Source organism: Podarcis tiliguerta (genome assembly GCF_965153285.1).
Source record: "Podarcis tiliguerta genome assembly, chromosome: 5".
Lineage (NCBI taxonomy): Eukaryota > Metazoa > Chordata > Lepidosauria > Squamata > Lacertidae > Podarcis > Podarcis tiliguerta.
In genome coordinates this window covers 34,412,461-34,428,323 of record NC_139538.1, presented here as the reverse complement: position 1 = coordinate 34,428,323, position 15,863 = coordinate 34,412,461, and the positions used below count along the sequence as shown (strand labels likewise).

At 45.8% G+C, this 15,863-nt stretch overlaps 1 protein-coding gene across 1 annotated transcript in view; it reads right to left on the bottom strand.

Annotated features, from left to right (window-relative positions):
• GPC1 (glypican 1) overlaps positions 1–11,313 on the bottom strand; it is a 194,059-nt gene extending 182,746 nt beyond the window's left edge. Inside the window, exon 1 of the mRNA XM_083442787.1 lies at positions 10,283–11,313. Within this exon, the coding sequence (XP_083298913.1) occupies positions 10,283–10,448 (166 nt within the window). The 5' untranslated portion in view covers positions 10,449–11,313. The remainder of the gene's footprint in view (positions 1–10,282) is intronic.
• Positions 11,314–15,863: the final 4,550 nt, after the last annotated feature.

The window sequence follows — 15,863 nt, the reverse complement described above, 5'->3', positions numbered from 1 at the left end:
ACTGTGTTCAACAGGGTTTACTCACAGCTAGGTATGCCTGAGATTGCATTCTGAATCTCAAAAGTCACAGCAATACTTGCACTTTGTGGGTGGAAATGGGGAGGGATTCAGGTGCAATGAATGCTAAAATAGAAGCTGTGTTTGAATAAGGCAAGAGAAATCTCCAAGGTGAGCAATAGAACTAGATAGGAATTCATATGCTAGAACGGGCTGGGGAACCTCAGGCCTAGCAGCAAACTTTCGGCCTCCAGTCCACACTATCTGGCCCACAGACCTCTTCCCAGCCCACATCACTGTCCCTCAGAGATTTTCCCCAGTTGAAATATGTCATTGAGCTCTGATAATCCCTCTTACTTATCTGCAGGGAAGACAGAGAGGTGCATGTGTAGAAATTAGGCTACTGTAAATGTTACCATTGTTCCTTCACACACTTTTGACTCTGATCCTGTCTATCGTTGACATGTGGCCCTCAGAACATTCCCTAGAAAGGAATTGGCCCTCGGGCTGAAAAGGGTTCCCCACCCATGACTTAAAATCTGTGTGATTTTGTCCTTTCCCCTCATTTCAGTGGGAGGATTCACAAACTCTGAGGTTCTCCAACACTATCATGGCAAAACTCTGAGGGATTCATCTAGGACAAATTATTTTATAAAAGATGAAGGTAAGCAATTTGGTTGGCAACTTCCACTTTTGTTCAAAGGTTGTCATGAGAAAAAGTGTTTTGAACAATTAGACTTGCAAACTCCCTAGGGAAGCCAATTGCCCATGGAAGATAGAGGATGCCCAATGGCCCATTGAAAATGCAAATGGGAGGCACACAGCTAAGGGAGTTTTGTGCATGAGTTTAGCAAAATTCAAACAATATGCTTTATAAGCAAATCAATTTAAAACATTTTGTTTTAAAAACAATCTCTCCCCTGCATAAGCAGGTCTGCATTTTGTAAATTGCAGCTCTGAACACTTTCAGTACTCTTCAGACCCGATCACAAAATTCCTCAGTTTTTAGGGCAAGTCAGCCCTTCATTGGAACCCACTGAGATGAAATTTGCAACTGTGTGAAAATACTGGGATTGCCCAGAAGATTATAATCAGGCAGGTTTAATTCAAGAAGGAATTATATACCAGCACTGCAGAATGTTTTGCTTGCCATGTAAAGCTAGTAATGATTTTTTAAAAACAATTGTCCAAAGTCCTGGTATAAGGGGTACATAGCATGTTTTCTACCTATCTCATCGAAAGAAACAGTAACATCTGGAGAAAATATACAGTGGTACCTCGGGATACTAACGGGATCCGTTCCAGAGCCCTGTTCGCATCCTGAAGCGAACGCAACCTGTGTCTGCGTGGGTCGCGCTTTGCTGCTTCCGCACATGCTCGTGACGTCCTTTTGACCGTCTGCACATGCGTGCACAGCGAAACCTGGAAGTCATGTGCTCTATTGCTTCCGGGTCGCCGCGGAGCGCAACCCGAAAATAGTTAACTTGAAGCACATTTCTCCCGAGGTATGACTGTATTGCCTAAACATTAGTGCAAATATAACCATTAATGGTATTAATAATAGTAATTTATACCTCCTATACAATCATACCTCGAGTTGAATGTACTTCGGGCTGAGCGTGTCCGAGTTGCGCTCCGCATCTTGCATTCCGTTCGGGATGCGAACGGGGCTCCAGAACGGATCCCGTTCACATCCCAAGGTACCACTGTATACTAATAGGCTTGATGTGGACCTCAGCAACTGTTTGAAATATTTGTAAAACTTTCCTTTACATCTGTAATAGATATTCTGCTTTGCATGTAGAAGATCACAGGTTCAATTTCCTATCATCTCCAGGTGGGGCTAGGAATCACCCATGGAGTCTGATGTAGTACAAAGATAGGAAGTACCGTATTTTTCGCCCTATAGGACGCACTTTTCCCCTCCAAAAATGAAGGGGAATTGTGTGTGCGTCCTATGGGGCGAATACAGGCTTTCGCTGAAGCCTGGAGAGAGAGAGGGGTCGGTGCGCACTGACCCCTCTTGCTCTCCAGGCTTCAGGAAGCTCTGCGCAACCCTAGGGAGCCCGGCGCAAAGCCGCGCCGGGCTCCAGAAGGTTGCGCAGAGCTGCCTGCACTCCCGGGCTCGGCGCAGCTCTGCACAACCCTCCGGAGCCCGGTGAGAAGCCGCTCTGGGCTCCCAAAGGTTGTGCAGAGCTCGCTCTCTGACCTGTTCTGGGGGCTGGGGTCGGGGGAAGCTCAGGCTCCCCCCGCCCCAGCCCCGTGCCTGTGGGGGGGGGAATTTCCCCCCCTTTATTCCCGCCCTAAAAAAAATATCTAGGTGCGTCCTATGGGCCGGAGCGTCCAATAGGGCGAAAAATACGGTAACCATTTTCATACAAAAGAGTATATATCAGCAAAGAGGGCGAGATAAAAATCTTACCTCTTAAATATATTATCTTGAACAGGTTTTGCTTTAAAATCAATTAAGCAGCGTCACATCAGACCAAATATCCATCTACTCCACCATCTTGCCTGCAGTGGCAGCCAGCTAACGGTAGTTGTCAGAAGGAAGCTCATAGCAGATTGCTGCTCTATTGTACTAGGGTGCAGCTGCCAGACCAACCCTTCCTCACTGTCCATCAATTCCTTTGCCCAACCTCTTCCTCTGCCTAGAGTAGCAAAAGTAGGAGACAGAGAAAAGCAAGCAAAGGGACCTGTGGAAGAAGGTGGCCATAGGGACAACTTTTACCGCAGGATCCCCAGCTTGTCATCTGACAGCCCTATTTGTAACCCATGACTATATACATGGAATCTTTGTTCAGAGGCAAAAGCCATAAAACCATGAATTTGACCCCTTTAAAACTCTTTTTAAAAAGCAATCGTCTTCTAAAATGCAATGAAAACCATTTTTAAAAATTTCATTACTTGTTATTTTATTTTGGTGCACACAAGAGACGTAAGAATTGTGTTATTATTGTTAACTCTAAAATGCAATAAAAATCATTATAAAGGATACAACCGTCAGCACACTATTCCATGGCAATGTATACTACATAATCTTTTGCTTGCCTTGATCCTACATCCAGTCAATTCTATGGGATGATCCTAGAATCATAGAATCATAGAATCATAGAGTTGGAAGAGACCACAAGGGTCATCTAGTCCAACCCCCTGCCAAGCAGGAAACACCATCAGAGCACTCCTGACATATGGTTGTCAAGCCTCTGCTTAAAGACCTCCAAAGAAGGAGACTCCACCACACTCCTTGGCAGCAAATTCCACTGTCGAACAGCTCTTACTGTCAGGAAGTTCTTCCTAATGTTTAGGTGGAATCTTCTTTCTTGTAGTTTGTATCCATTGCTCCGTGTCCGCTTCTCTGGAGCAGCAGAAAACAACCTTTCTCCCTCCTCTATGTGACATCCTTTTATATATTTGAACATGGCTATCATATCACCCCTTAACCTCCTCTTCTCCAGGCTAAACATGCCCAGCTCCCTTAGCCGATCCTCATAAGGCATCGTTTCCAGGCCTTTGACCATTTTGGTTGCCCTCCTCTGTACACGTTCTAGTTTGTCAGTGTCCTTCTTGAACTGTGGTGCCCAGAACTGGACACAGTACTCCAGGTGAGGTCTGACCAGAGCAGAATACAGTGGCACTATAACTTCCCTTGATCTAGATGCTATACTCCTATTGATGCAGCCCAGAATTGCATTGGCTTTTTTAGCTGCCGCGTCGCACTGTTGGCTCATCCTGAGTTCTAGCAATTTTGAAAGAATTTCTATACACTCTCTCCACAAAGTTGGCATTATGTTCTGCATTAATCATAGATTCTTTGTTCGTTTCTAAATTAAAATGACCCAATATGGCATGCATGGGATTGCTGCCTTACAAAGGGAATATATCCCATAGAAATCAAAGGGCATTACTTCTGAGAACAAGTTTTTTTAGAAAAGATTTTAAAGAGGAAAGTTTTTAAAGTCTATTTACATGGAAAGGGTTACAAACCCCTGGTCACATTTTCCAGCTCTATCATCTCTTTTCAAAATGTGGCAATTGTAAATAGTAGAATAAATGTGTTATATATTTAAATATGATGGTGTGCACCACTGAGACTCAAGGAGTTTTAGCTCTGTCCGCTTAAGTACTAAGTGAAGCACCAATCCAGACCAATGTAGGGAGCTGCTAACATCCATAGAGACTCCATTCCTGTCTCCAGGAAGCCAATCCACTCTATGATCAATTGTGAGGGTTGGTATCTTATATTAGGTGAGAAACCTGAGCAGGGATGCTGATGGCATACCACCTACCCACTGCCCAGCAGCCTCCCCGACTGAGCTGATGGAGGATATCTCAGAGATGGTATTTGACGAATCCCCTCCACTGTCCACTACTGGGTGGGCAGTAGTACTGTGCTCTGCGCGGGACTGCCCTTGAAGGCTATTCAGAAGCTGCAACTAGTGCAAAGTGCAGGCTGCTGGCAGGCAAAACATCTGGTGGGCAATTTGGTATCATTAGCAAGTGTGATTACCTCATTGTACACTGCTGACTGCAAATCATTAATTACCACCACCTGCAATGTAAATCCTTATGGGATATCAGTGCTCAATTCTCTCCATTGTGAACGCTCTCCATCTGGCTGGCCGCACCTTCAGCTTGCCAATAAGCAATCCATAAAATGATCTGTCCGCTTGTTCAAGGACTGCTACGTTTTCTTAGCAGCCTTAGGTTTCCTTAGAAGTTTTTCATGAGCCCAACTACATCAATGCCTACTGGGCCATCACAGCAGAAAAGCAAAGCAGTGTGCAGCTTTCTAGACAAAAAGAACATATGAAACAGGGACTGGGGTAGTTTATGAAGCATATGGAACTCTCAGACGGCTCTAAGAACAGCTCAGGAAAGTGAGCAGATACAGAAATAGCTCTTGATAAGCAATGCATTTGCATATTTGCAGGCACTCTAGAGAGCCGTCTCCCCATGCCAATTCCTTCTTCAAACCACATAGTGGGGCTGGGGGGAGCCTGGAAAAAGGGAGTTAGCAACAGCAATCTCCAAAGGGTACCTAATGAGGAGTCTCATGAGCCTAGCTCAGAGACGAAAGGAAGGAGGAACACTACGTCTAGGATTCAGTGATCAGAATAAAGCATTTGCAGAGACTTGATTGGGATGGGAAGAAACTGCCAATAGGTTTTGAAGGAAAGCAGAAGGTGAGTATAGAGGGGATCTGGATACGAAAAAGAGTAAAGCAATAGGAGGCAGTGCCGTGCAGTGGGTAAAGCGGTATGTTTGGAAACAGGACTGGCAGTGAAGTACCGTATTTTTTGCACCATAACACTCACTTTTTTCCTCCTAGAAAGTAAGGGGAAATGTCTGTGCGTGTTATGGAGGGAATGCCTACGGGTGGCACGCCTACGGATTTTCCTCCTCTAAAAACTACGTGCGTGTTATGGTCGGGTGCGTGTTATAGAGTGAAAAATACGGTAGTTTACAGCTCTTCACTTTGAGTACAACTCTTGCATTTGGAAACGCCAACACCCCCCCCCCCTTAAAATCTTCTACATGTCAGCTCCCAGTGCTCTATCACATGCTCTATCAAAACACACTGACTCTTATATAGCAGTCACTAGACGGATATTAGCACAACACAGATGTGACTTTCTAAATTTTTACCAATTTGAAGTGCATATGGCAACCACCAACTAGGAACATGAAGAATTCCTTTTTAAGTACACAGCTGGCAGTGCTAGAAGCAGATGGCTCATAAGACAGCACACTCTCATTCTCTCATTTTCCACTGTGTACTTCCTCTACCAGCTTTCATAATGGTATGTATGTAACATTACTGCTCCTGCTATCAAAAGGTATATTTTAACACCTTGTCATTTACATATATATTCGTCAGACATCACAACAGTGGTTCTTATAATTAGCCCAACCCATTACTTCTAACTGTTCTTGATTCTAGATTCTTGGAATAAGACAATGGATTTAAGACTAGACACACAAAAGCCATACCTGAGCAAAAAATATTCACGGTGCGTGTAGAATCAGTTACTGCATGATCATATCCTGAAGGCATATACCTTTTGTGGCAAGCAAGGTAGGTACAAACTTTAGAAGCTGTGTTTTTTGTTTGTTTGTTTGTTTTAAGTAAACAAGACTACAGTGGTACCTCGGGTTACATACACTTCAGGTTACATACGCTTCAGGTTACAGACTCCGCTAACCCAGAAATAGTACCTTGGATTAAGAACTTTGCTTCAGGATGAGAACAGAAATTGTGCTCTAGCGGCGCAGTGGCAGCAGAAGGCCCCATTAGCTAAAGTGGTGCTTCAGGTTAAGAACAGACCTCCGGAACGAATTAAGTACTTAACCCGAGGTACCACTGTATATGAATCACATTCTGATTTTTAGAATTTCTGTAAGTATTTTTAAATTATATTTATTTAAAATAAAATCTGAATATAATACAAGCATGTCAAAGACTAAAATTATAACTTCATCATAAAAATGAATCATGGCCCTTTTCTCTCACATGCAACAAGTTAAGAGGCTGTTTTCTGTGTAAAAAAGAACCAGGGGGAGAAAAATGTCTGAGGACTGCATTATGAATGACACAAAAAGCCATGTATTGTATTGTGTTATTGTAGGTATGCTATGGGACCCAGGCAGCCACAAGTCATCACAGGCATACAGTCTTACCAACACCATTAGCTGAAAACATATGGATAATCTTACTCCTATTTATGCTCTCTTAACTATCCAATAGCTATAAAGGGTTCAGTTCTCAAACTGTTGTTGGGAAGTACCAACAACGTAACGTCAAGCCTCAATGCAACAGGGATGGGTTCCCCACCTAGAATTCTCCCCAGCTTCCCATTTGCTAGATAAGGAACTTCCCCCATAATCACACTGGGTCTTGACTGCCCAGTGGGGAAGGCTTTCAAAATTCAGCATGGCGCCACAATCAATATCCTACCCCTCTCTCTCGCAGGTGAGGGGCACAGTTGGTGTCAAACACAAATTCTGGATGGCTACCAAAGCCAAACAGAATTTAAGACTCCTGATTCATAGCCTTTCATTTGTACAGAGATGGAAAAGACAGAAATCTCACTCACACTGTAATATACGTATACACTGCTGAAGTTTGTCGTTGCCCAATTTGGATTGTGTATGAACTCTGGTAGACCAAAATGCTTCTTTCCATTTGAGGGCACGCATTATGGCCCAATTTCTTCTCTGGCTGAGATTCTAATAACCCAGTTCCTTCACTCTCCCAATTAGATAAGCTGATGTTGGAGATGGAGGAGATGTTGGAGATAGGGGGTCCTCAAGAGATTGGGAGTGGGATTGGTCCACGTGCTATTCCTGATGTCAATGGGTGTGTGAAATGGGTTGGCTGAGATTCATAAATAGGCAAAGGATAATTTCCCTTTTGGGTGGCAGGGGAGTAATAGTTTTGTTTAATCAGACTGAGGAGGAAGGGGCTCACAAATTCAGCAGCGCAAAGGACATGTAGACACATGATCAAAGGGCTTGGATTATGCTCCTAGTTTGTATAAAGGCAGTCTATTAAATTACAAACCAATATGCTTTAAAGCAGTTGGAGTGCACGTGTGTTTAAGGCATGTTTACAGATTTCTAAGAGAACTGTGGTCTAAACTACCTCAATTTAAATCCAACCACTTGGCTGCCAAGCGATTGGACATGAAACATAGTAACAAGGTACCTAAACAGTTGCATTAAATATGTACAAGTAATGGGATCCTGAATAGGTAAACTTGCACCAAAAACTTGCACCACTGCACCCATATAGACTTGAGTTCTTCAGTTTTCTCCTAATGCTGCTGAGCTACACCTAGAAAAAGTTCCAGTCTGCATTTGGTATAATTTATAGGAATAAAACTCCCTTCTGAACTAAGCCCTTTGTTTAAATCGGGGATAAGGAAGCAGTGGCCAGATGTTGCTGGATTCCAATTCTATCATTCCTGCTGGCTGAAGGAAGTCCAGCAACATCTGGAGGACCATAGGTTCCCCACCCCTGGTTCAAATGGCCAAGAAAAGGAAAATCCCGCTTCAACTATCTGCTTACTCCATGTGAGCAGCTGCAAATACAAGACACACAGGCCAATCCTATGCATGTTTAATTGGAAGCAAGTCTCAATGACTTCCAGAGAACTTACTCCCAAACACTATATGCACAGGATTACAGCCTTAGGGAGCAACTAATCTCACCCTGCAGAAAGTTAAAAAGCAGTATTTGTCCAAATCTTATGAACATCATGCTTGACTATCAAAGTTAAAAATATTTCATCCCTGAAGAAGCAAAGGAGCCAGGAGGGACTGTGAATAACTGCAAACTAACAAGACAACTGAAACCATTCTGTAGGGGGCATTCTTTCAAAGCTCACCATATTTCAATGAAGGAAACTATGAGCTGTATGTATCCACCATCATTCGTACTCAGATACATTGAAATTAATGGGCATGACTAAGTTCCACTCATTTCTATAGGTCTACTCTGAGCAAAACTTAAAATACCACCTAATGTAACTGCTTCCTCAACATTAATGTAAAACTATTAGGTCTGCCTGGCATACTACTGAACAGCAACCCTAACCAAACTTATCTGGAAGCAAGTTCAATTTAAACCAGTGGGATTTACATCTGAGCAAACAACAGATTCCATCTAACCAAATTCTACTCAGAGTAGACCCACTGAAATTAATGGGCTAAAGCTACTTTTGTGCTTCAATTTATAAGGGTCTACTTTAAGCATCCCTAGTAGCGGATACAACCCACTGTCAGAAATTGACTGTAGAGCATAATTTTAATGGAATAACACTGTGGTTTGGCTTTGATGCCTACCCTAAGATTACCTTACTGCTGTGTTGCAATGAGAAAGTTCACACAAGTCAGCTAAAATGAACTATTTCCCCCAGACCTTTTGTATTTTTGCATATTTTGCATGTTTCGATACAGGTAATAAGAAAATACCTTTAAATGTATTCATTTTTTAAAAAAGGAAAGCCTCCAATACATACAGAGGAATTAAGGAAATAATAAAACTGAATTCTGGAACGAACTTTCAGGAGTTACCGCAATCTGCATCTTCCGTTAACTTCCTTGAACAGCTGGGCATTCGTGTGTCTTTTTAAAAAATTGCCAGCTGGTCTTTAAGCCTCTTCCTTCTCAAAAAGATGGAGCACACCATCTCTTTTCTTATTACCTTGTGGCATTCTCTAACTTTGAAACCAATCACAAGAGTTTTTCATTATCCACACCACACTTCTGGCTCAAATCCTCTAGACTGCATTACAGCCTTATGCTAAGGGCAGATTTATTTGTTTATTTACAAGCACAGCAAATGACCCCCCCCCCCCCAATATCACATCGCCTTTAGCAGAAGAGGTTGGAAGCAGGAGACAAGAGAGCCCTCTACACCACAAATGAAACTCATTTTGAGGCAGCAGTGGCACCGGGAATGATATGTTTTGGTGGTGGCTACCTGGTTTTAAGTAAATGTCTCACAGAGAAAATGTCTCAACCCTCCCTTCAAAAGCAGAATCTTCAGCAGATGCTGGTTTTGCAAGAACCATCTCAACACAAACTCAACACAAAGTTCCAGGAAATACTGCGGTGGTTAAGTTGCAGCTGACAAAAGGAAATGGAAAAATGGTAAGGTGATGAATAGAGGGAGGTGGGGGTTGAGAAGAAAGGCAAAGAGCCTTGGGTCTTTCCCCTAAACTAGCTACTCAAGACACCAACATCAGAATGGTTTGTTAGATGGATGAATTACAGAAATTGCATCAGTAAGATCTCCCCACTCCACACCCCCCCCCCGCTACCTTTCAGAACACAAAGCAGTGTGGAGTTCAATACAGGATCTGCTGTACACAGCACCCCTTTCCTGCACCCGGTGCACATGTTTTAGAACGAAAAATCCTGGAGCTCAAAGCCTTCTTCAAGTCCCACCTTCGCCCCCAGAGCCCAGCACTGAGTTCGTCTACAAATGCAATAGGAAAGGAGTGGCACTCTGCACATGCTCGACAGTTGTCTTCTTTAGGGATAGGCTCACGCGTCTCAAGGCTCAGATATGGATTACAGGACTCAGTTTACTCCCGCGCCTCTCCGTCCTCCATCGGATTAGTTACCAAGCCTGCCCGAGTCATGCATCCCGCTGAGGATCCTGGCTACCCACATTGCTCGGAGATGGGGCAAAAGGGGCTGAAGAAGCAGCCCTGGGGCAGAAAAGCCGATAACGGCGGAGATGGCAGAGAACTAGTCAAATGACGCATCTACTCACCCGAGATCTCCGCTTGGGGCACCCCACTCGGGCTGAATCCTTTGGCCCCATAGAGTTGCCGGAGCTCGGCGCAGCTCCTCGGCTTGTTGCCGCCGTCGCTCCGAGCCGACGAGGACGACGCGGCGGCGACCCACAGCAGCCAAAATCCCCACGGGAAGAAACGCATCCTGCCCTCGTAGCCCAAAGAGGGAGAAGAACCTGCAGCGGGCGATCCCAAAGCGGCCTCGCTGTGCTGCTGCTGCTGCCGCCGCCTCTCTCTTCTCAAGACAAGGGATCCGGCGGGTTGCGGAGAGGTGAGGGAGACGCGGTCGCTCAGTCCCACCTTCCCTTGGCCATCTCCTCCCTCTGCCTGCCTTCCCAGCTCCGCTTCCAACAAGCAACGGGGGAAACCCCCAGGGGCGGGCAAGGAACAATGCAATCCCCAGCCAAACCAAGCGGTGCAGGCGGCGGCGCAAGGTGGCCCAGAAAAGCCGCGGGGTCAAGTCGCTTCCAAGGTGGGGCGCGAGGGGAGAGAAGCGGCCGAGTTTTCACTTCAGGAAAGCGGCGGCTGGAAGGCAGCGCTCGAAAAGGAGATCCCAGGAAATTAAATCCGCGCGCCGGCTGCTGCTCTCACGGCACAGACGGAGAGGAGGAGGATGAGTGTATAAGGGGCAGGTTTGCATAGAAGACCCGGTCCGGTTTCCCTCCTTTTTGTGTGTGTAGAATATATATTAAAAAAACCCTTAAAACTACTGCATGGTTATTAAACGACAGGCTGCATCTCTTGACCCGAGGTGGAGAGGGAGTTAATGGGGGTGCCGAGGAGAAATGCAAACGCCTGCAAGCCTCGACCGGGAAAGTTTGAGGCTGGAAAGAAGAGGAGGAGGAGGAGGAGCTGCCGCTTGTTCCCAGGCAGCGGCGAACAACTGCGCGAGGCACGCGCCTCGGTGCGCGTCCGATTCGGCCGGCGAGCGGTGGCTGCAAGGAGGCGGCGGCGGCAGCAGCAGCAGCAGCAGTAGCGGCGGCACCACCTGCAAAGAAAGCCAGACCCAGAAAGAGGAGGCTCCACACAGCAAGGCAGGGCTTCCCCGCCGGACGTGGCATCACGCCTCCCGACGGCCAATCAGAGTAGGGTGTAGCGTCCCCCCCCCCCTGCGCTCCCTAACCTATGCTCCGCCCCCTCTTTAGCAACATACTCAGCCGTGGGATGTCTCCTTTCAGAAATCGCGGCTGCTCATTGTTTGAGTCGCAGGCGGCCCCCCCCCCCAAAGAAGCAACCGGCGCGTTTATGCGCAGCAGCAGCAGCAGCGAGATCCGAAGCAACGCTGCAACTTTCTCTCTTACTGTGGGACGGGAGGAAGAAAGAAGCGTTTTCTGGAACGGTCCTTCCCCCCCCCCCCTCGCTTCTCTTTCCCATCGGAAAGCGTTGGGTCTTGCCAAAGCGAATTAAGGCTCTATCGCGACGGGGAGGGAAGGAGGCGGAGGGGGGAATCGGGCGGTACAGGGCGAGGGAGATCCATTGTCAGGCTTGTCGGCAGCCACTCGCTCACGTGGCCGGCGCGCTTCTGCTAAAGAGTAAGGCAGTGGGTTGCGGGCCCATGCTTTCCATGGCTGGTAGGTGAAGCGCGGTTTCCCCCCCATCCAACTCCAGTAAGTGGTCTCCTTACGAAACCGCATTAGTGCCGGAGTTTTCTGGGGGCGCTTTTAACAGTACAGGATGAAATGCTGTCTGTTATCGGCCCTAATAGTCTCCCCGCTACGCACGCAGGAGGAGATCGATCTTGGATCTCCCCCGCTATCTGGGGATCGTGCAACGTACGCAACTCCAAAAAGCTCTCGCTGTATAAACTGCCTCCAAAGGCTTGAGGGCAGCAGCTATTGTTCCATCGTCACTGCATCGCCTTAAGATCGTGATTGACTGGCTTACGACGCGTTGATTCCGATCAGGAGCTGCTCTAAAAAACATACAGTATTCGAATTGACACAACACTTTTATAGTCCTGGTTTCCAGACAGGGATATGCGTTCTGAGTCAGAGGGCTCTGTAGATCCAAAACAATAGGAAGGCAGGGGAGAGTGAGCAAGGGCAGACATATCTAGAGTTGTCTCCCAATAGGTTCTTCGTTCCCCAAGTAAGCAAATGTGTCAATATCAGTGCTTTGCTGCAGTATCAATTGTTTAAAAAGTTAGACCACCAGGTACAGAACAAGAACAGCCTGTGCCCTGCAGGGTGCACAATTTGCCACAGTGCCGTGGGAGCAGGCTGCAGCGAACCAGTGCAGTTGGCTACAAATTAGACTTCTGTGAGGTTTCTGCCAAAAAAGGAGAGAGAAAAGACATTTACCGTACTATATCGGGAAAGGGATGAGGGTGGCACTGTGGTTTAAACCACAGAGCCTAGGGCTTGCCGATCAGAAGGTCGGCAGTTTGAATCCCCGTGATGCGGTGAGCTTCTATTGCTTGGCCCAGCTCCTGCCCACCTAGCAGTTCGAAAGCATGTCAAGTGCAAGTAGATAAATAGGTACCACTCCAGCAGGAAGGCAAATAGCGTTTCCATGTGCTGTTCTGGTTTGCCAGAAGTGGCTTAGCCATGTTGGCCACAGGACCCAGAAGCTGTCTGGGGACAAGCACCGGCTCCCTCCGCCAATACAGCGAGATGAGCACCGCAACCCCAGAGTTGTCCGCAACTGGACCTAATGGTCAGGGGTACCTTTTCCTTTATATCAGAGGAACTGCAGTGGACTCCTAGTTTATCAAGGGGGACTGTTGGTTAGTTATGGTAGAAGGAGAATAGAATTATATCTGTGCCATTGTACCTGTGCACAGACGGCTGCAATCTTACGCACACTCACCTGGGAGTCAGTCCTACTGAATATCACTTCTAAGCAAATATGCCCTGGATTGCTCAGCTAGAGGCAATGAGTTCACTGAGGCCTAGAAGCACAGCTAATTAGTGCAACTAATCCCCACAGATTCAAAATGTCAATGGCCGCTCAAAACATCTCTGCTCTGAGGCCAAGGGGCTCAAGCTCTAAAAGCAAGCCTTAGAATCTTAGCAGCATCTCAAAAACGGACAACACTCAGGGGAAGAGAAGCTGTTGGCTGCTCCAGGTTGAGGAGACCTAGTCACAGCCCTACAAAAAGACAAGAGGAAAAGGGTAAATATAGGTAAATTACAAAACGGGAGACCAAAGAAGCAGTGGTCCCCAAAGAGTCATTTCTCTCTCTGCCAAGTCACGGATTTTACAGAAAAGTGGCATGTCTAGCAGGTTCTCCATCATTCCTGGAGGAAAGGAAGCGGGCACCTTACTGTTACTGGTACAAAAGACCAACAATTGCCTTTTGTTTCATTTTGGGCTGTCACCATTGCAGCTTGGGTGTCTTGGGACTGTTATTGACCCATTCCGCTGTGAATAATCACAAAAGGTAGCAACTTCTCTGCACTGGCTCCTTTTTTGCAGAACCAACTCCCCTCTGCTCTGACAAGCAGCAAAACTGAAGACGTTTCAGTGCTTCTTTAAAATATACTTAGAGGAATTAAACATCCAGTGGGAAAGCTAGAGCTTGGTCAATGTGCCCTGTTGGGTTATCAGCACTTTATTTAACTGTATTGCAATTTTTTGTTTGAATTTTCCTTATACAGTGGTACCTTGGGTTAAGTACTTAATTCGTTCCATAGGTCCGTTCTTAACCTGAAGCACCACTTTAGCTAATGGGGCCTCCCACTGCCGCCGTGCCGCTGGAGCATGATTTCTGTTCTCATCCTGAAGCAAAGTTCTTAACCCGAGGTACTATTTCTGGGTTAGCGGAGTCTGTAACCTGAAGTATATGTAACCTGAAGTGTATGTAACCCGAGGTACCACTGTATATCTATGTACACCACCTTGAGACTTAGTGCAGTAGGTGGTACATGAATATTTATATAAATCAAATTATAAATAAGTGCATTCTGTCGACAAACACACATACAGGACACAAAATCATGTGGCTGTCCTTGTTTATTTTTGGGTTTACAGTGGTACCTCAGGTTAAGTACTTAATTCATTCTGGAGGTCTGTTCTTAACCTGAAACTGTTCTTAACCTGAGGTACCACTTTAGCTAATGGGGCCTCCTGCCGCGCCTCCGCCACACAATTTCTGTTCTCATCCTGAAGCAAAGTTCTTAACTCGAGGTACTATTTCTGGGTTAGCGGAGTCTGTAACCTGAAGCGTCTGTAACCTGAGGTACCATTGTACAAGTGTTTCAAGGCATTATATTGCTCCTTCACACTGAGAAGGATGCTCATTTTTAAGAGAGCCTTTTCTGGGTGGGGAAAAACACAGCATTTTGAATAAAAGGACAGGACTGGATAATCAAGGTGAAAAAAATATAAACGAAATGGCTCGTAAATGGTAGATTTCAGCAACCTACAGTCACTTAAGTGAAACGGTAATTGTCCCTTAAGAGACCTAGAGGAGAAAAAGGGAGGGGGCAAAAGAGCACATGAAACAAGGAGATGTATAAAGAGAGAGACCAACAAAGAGAAAGCCAGTGACACAGAGCGAGAGACAGAAAATCCATCCGGCCACAAAGAGCACTGCTCAGTCAGTCACTAAGGGAAAACGCTGTCTCCTGAACAGCTGATTCAGGCATTACAATGTGATGGGGTGATAAACAGGGGCCATAGCACTTGGCACAAGGTACGAGTAGGCATCACAGAAAGAACAATCTGTGGTGTCTAAAAAGCAAGGGGAACTCCGCAGGCCTGGGCAGAAAAAGTAAGCATACAAAGACATGCACAAAGGGAAACTACAACATTAATACCAAGTCTAGGTGGGGGGCATTGTTCGAATGACTGAACAGAGCCTTCTGTACTTGGTTACTCAGAAGCAAGTCCTTCCAAGCAAAGGCATTTAGGATTGAGTATAAGGCTGCAATCCTGCAGTCATAGGCATTGGTACTGCTGAAATCATAGGGTCATTCCTAACTGGGTTTGTGTAGTGTATGATGGAAGCTACCTTGATTATCAGGAGGTCGACATGCTGATACTCTCTTAAATCATAATTAGCTGCTTGGAATAAACAAAAGAAGTATGGCTTCTATTGGGTGAGGACTCTGCGGCATAGCTGTCAATTTACAGATTTGAAAATAAGGGACCAGCAGCCAAAATAAGGGATCAACAATTACTTTGATAAAATACATATTTTGTTGCGTGCAAATGGCTTTAGATACCTATTAGGTCCATAAATTACCATATAGCATATATTCAACACAAAAAAATAGCAACCATTTGTTGTTGACAAAGGACAGCTGGACATAGAAAGGGCCCCATTACCTTCAGTAGATTATTTAAGGGACATCATCAGTAAAGGACAGCAACGGGGCATGGCGCTGGGATAAGGGACTGTCCTGCCAAATAAGGGACGCTTGACAGCTATGCTCTGCGGTCCTCCAGATGTTGGAGTCCAGCTCCTGTCAGCTAATGGTCAGGGATGATAGCCACACTTCAGCAACATCTGGAGGGCCAGAAGCTCCTTACCCTTGGTTCATATGGAAGAATGTAAAATAAACTAGTGTTTGTGTCACATTTCCACTCCCTGTCCCATAAAACGCCCTCTTGTTG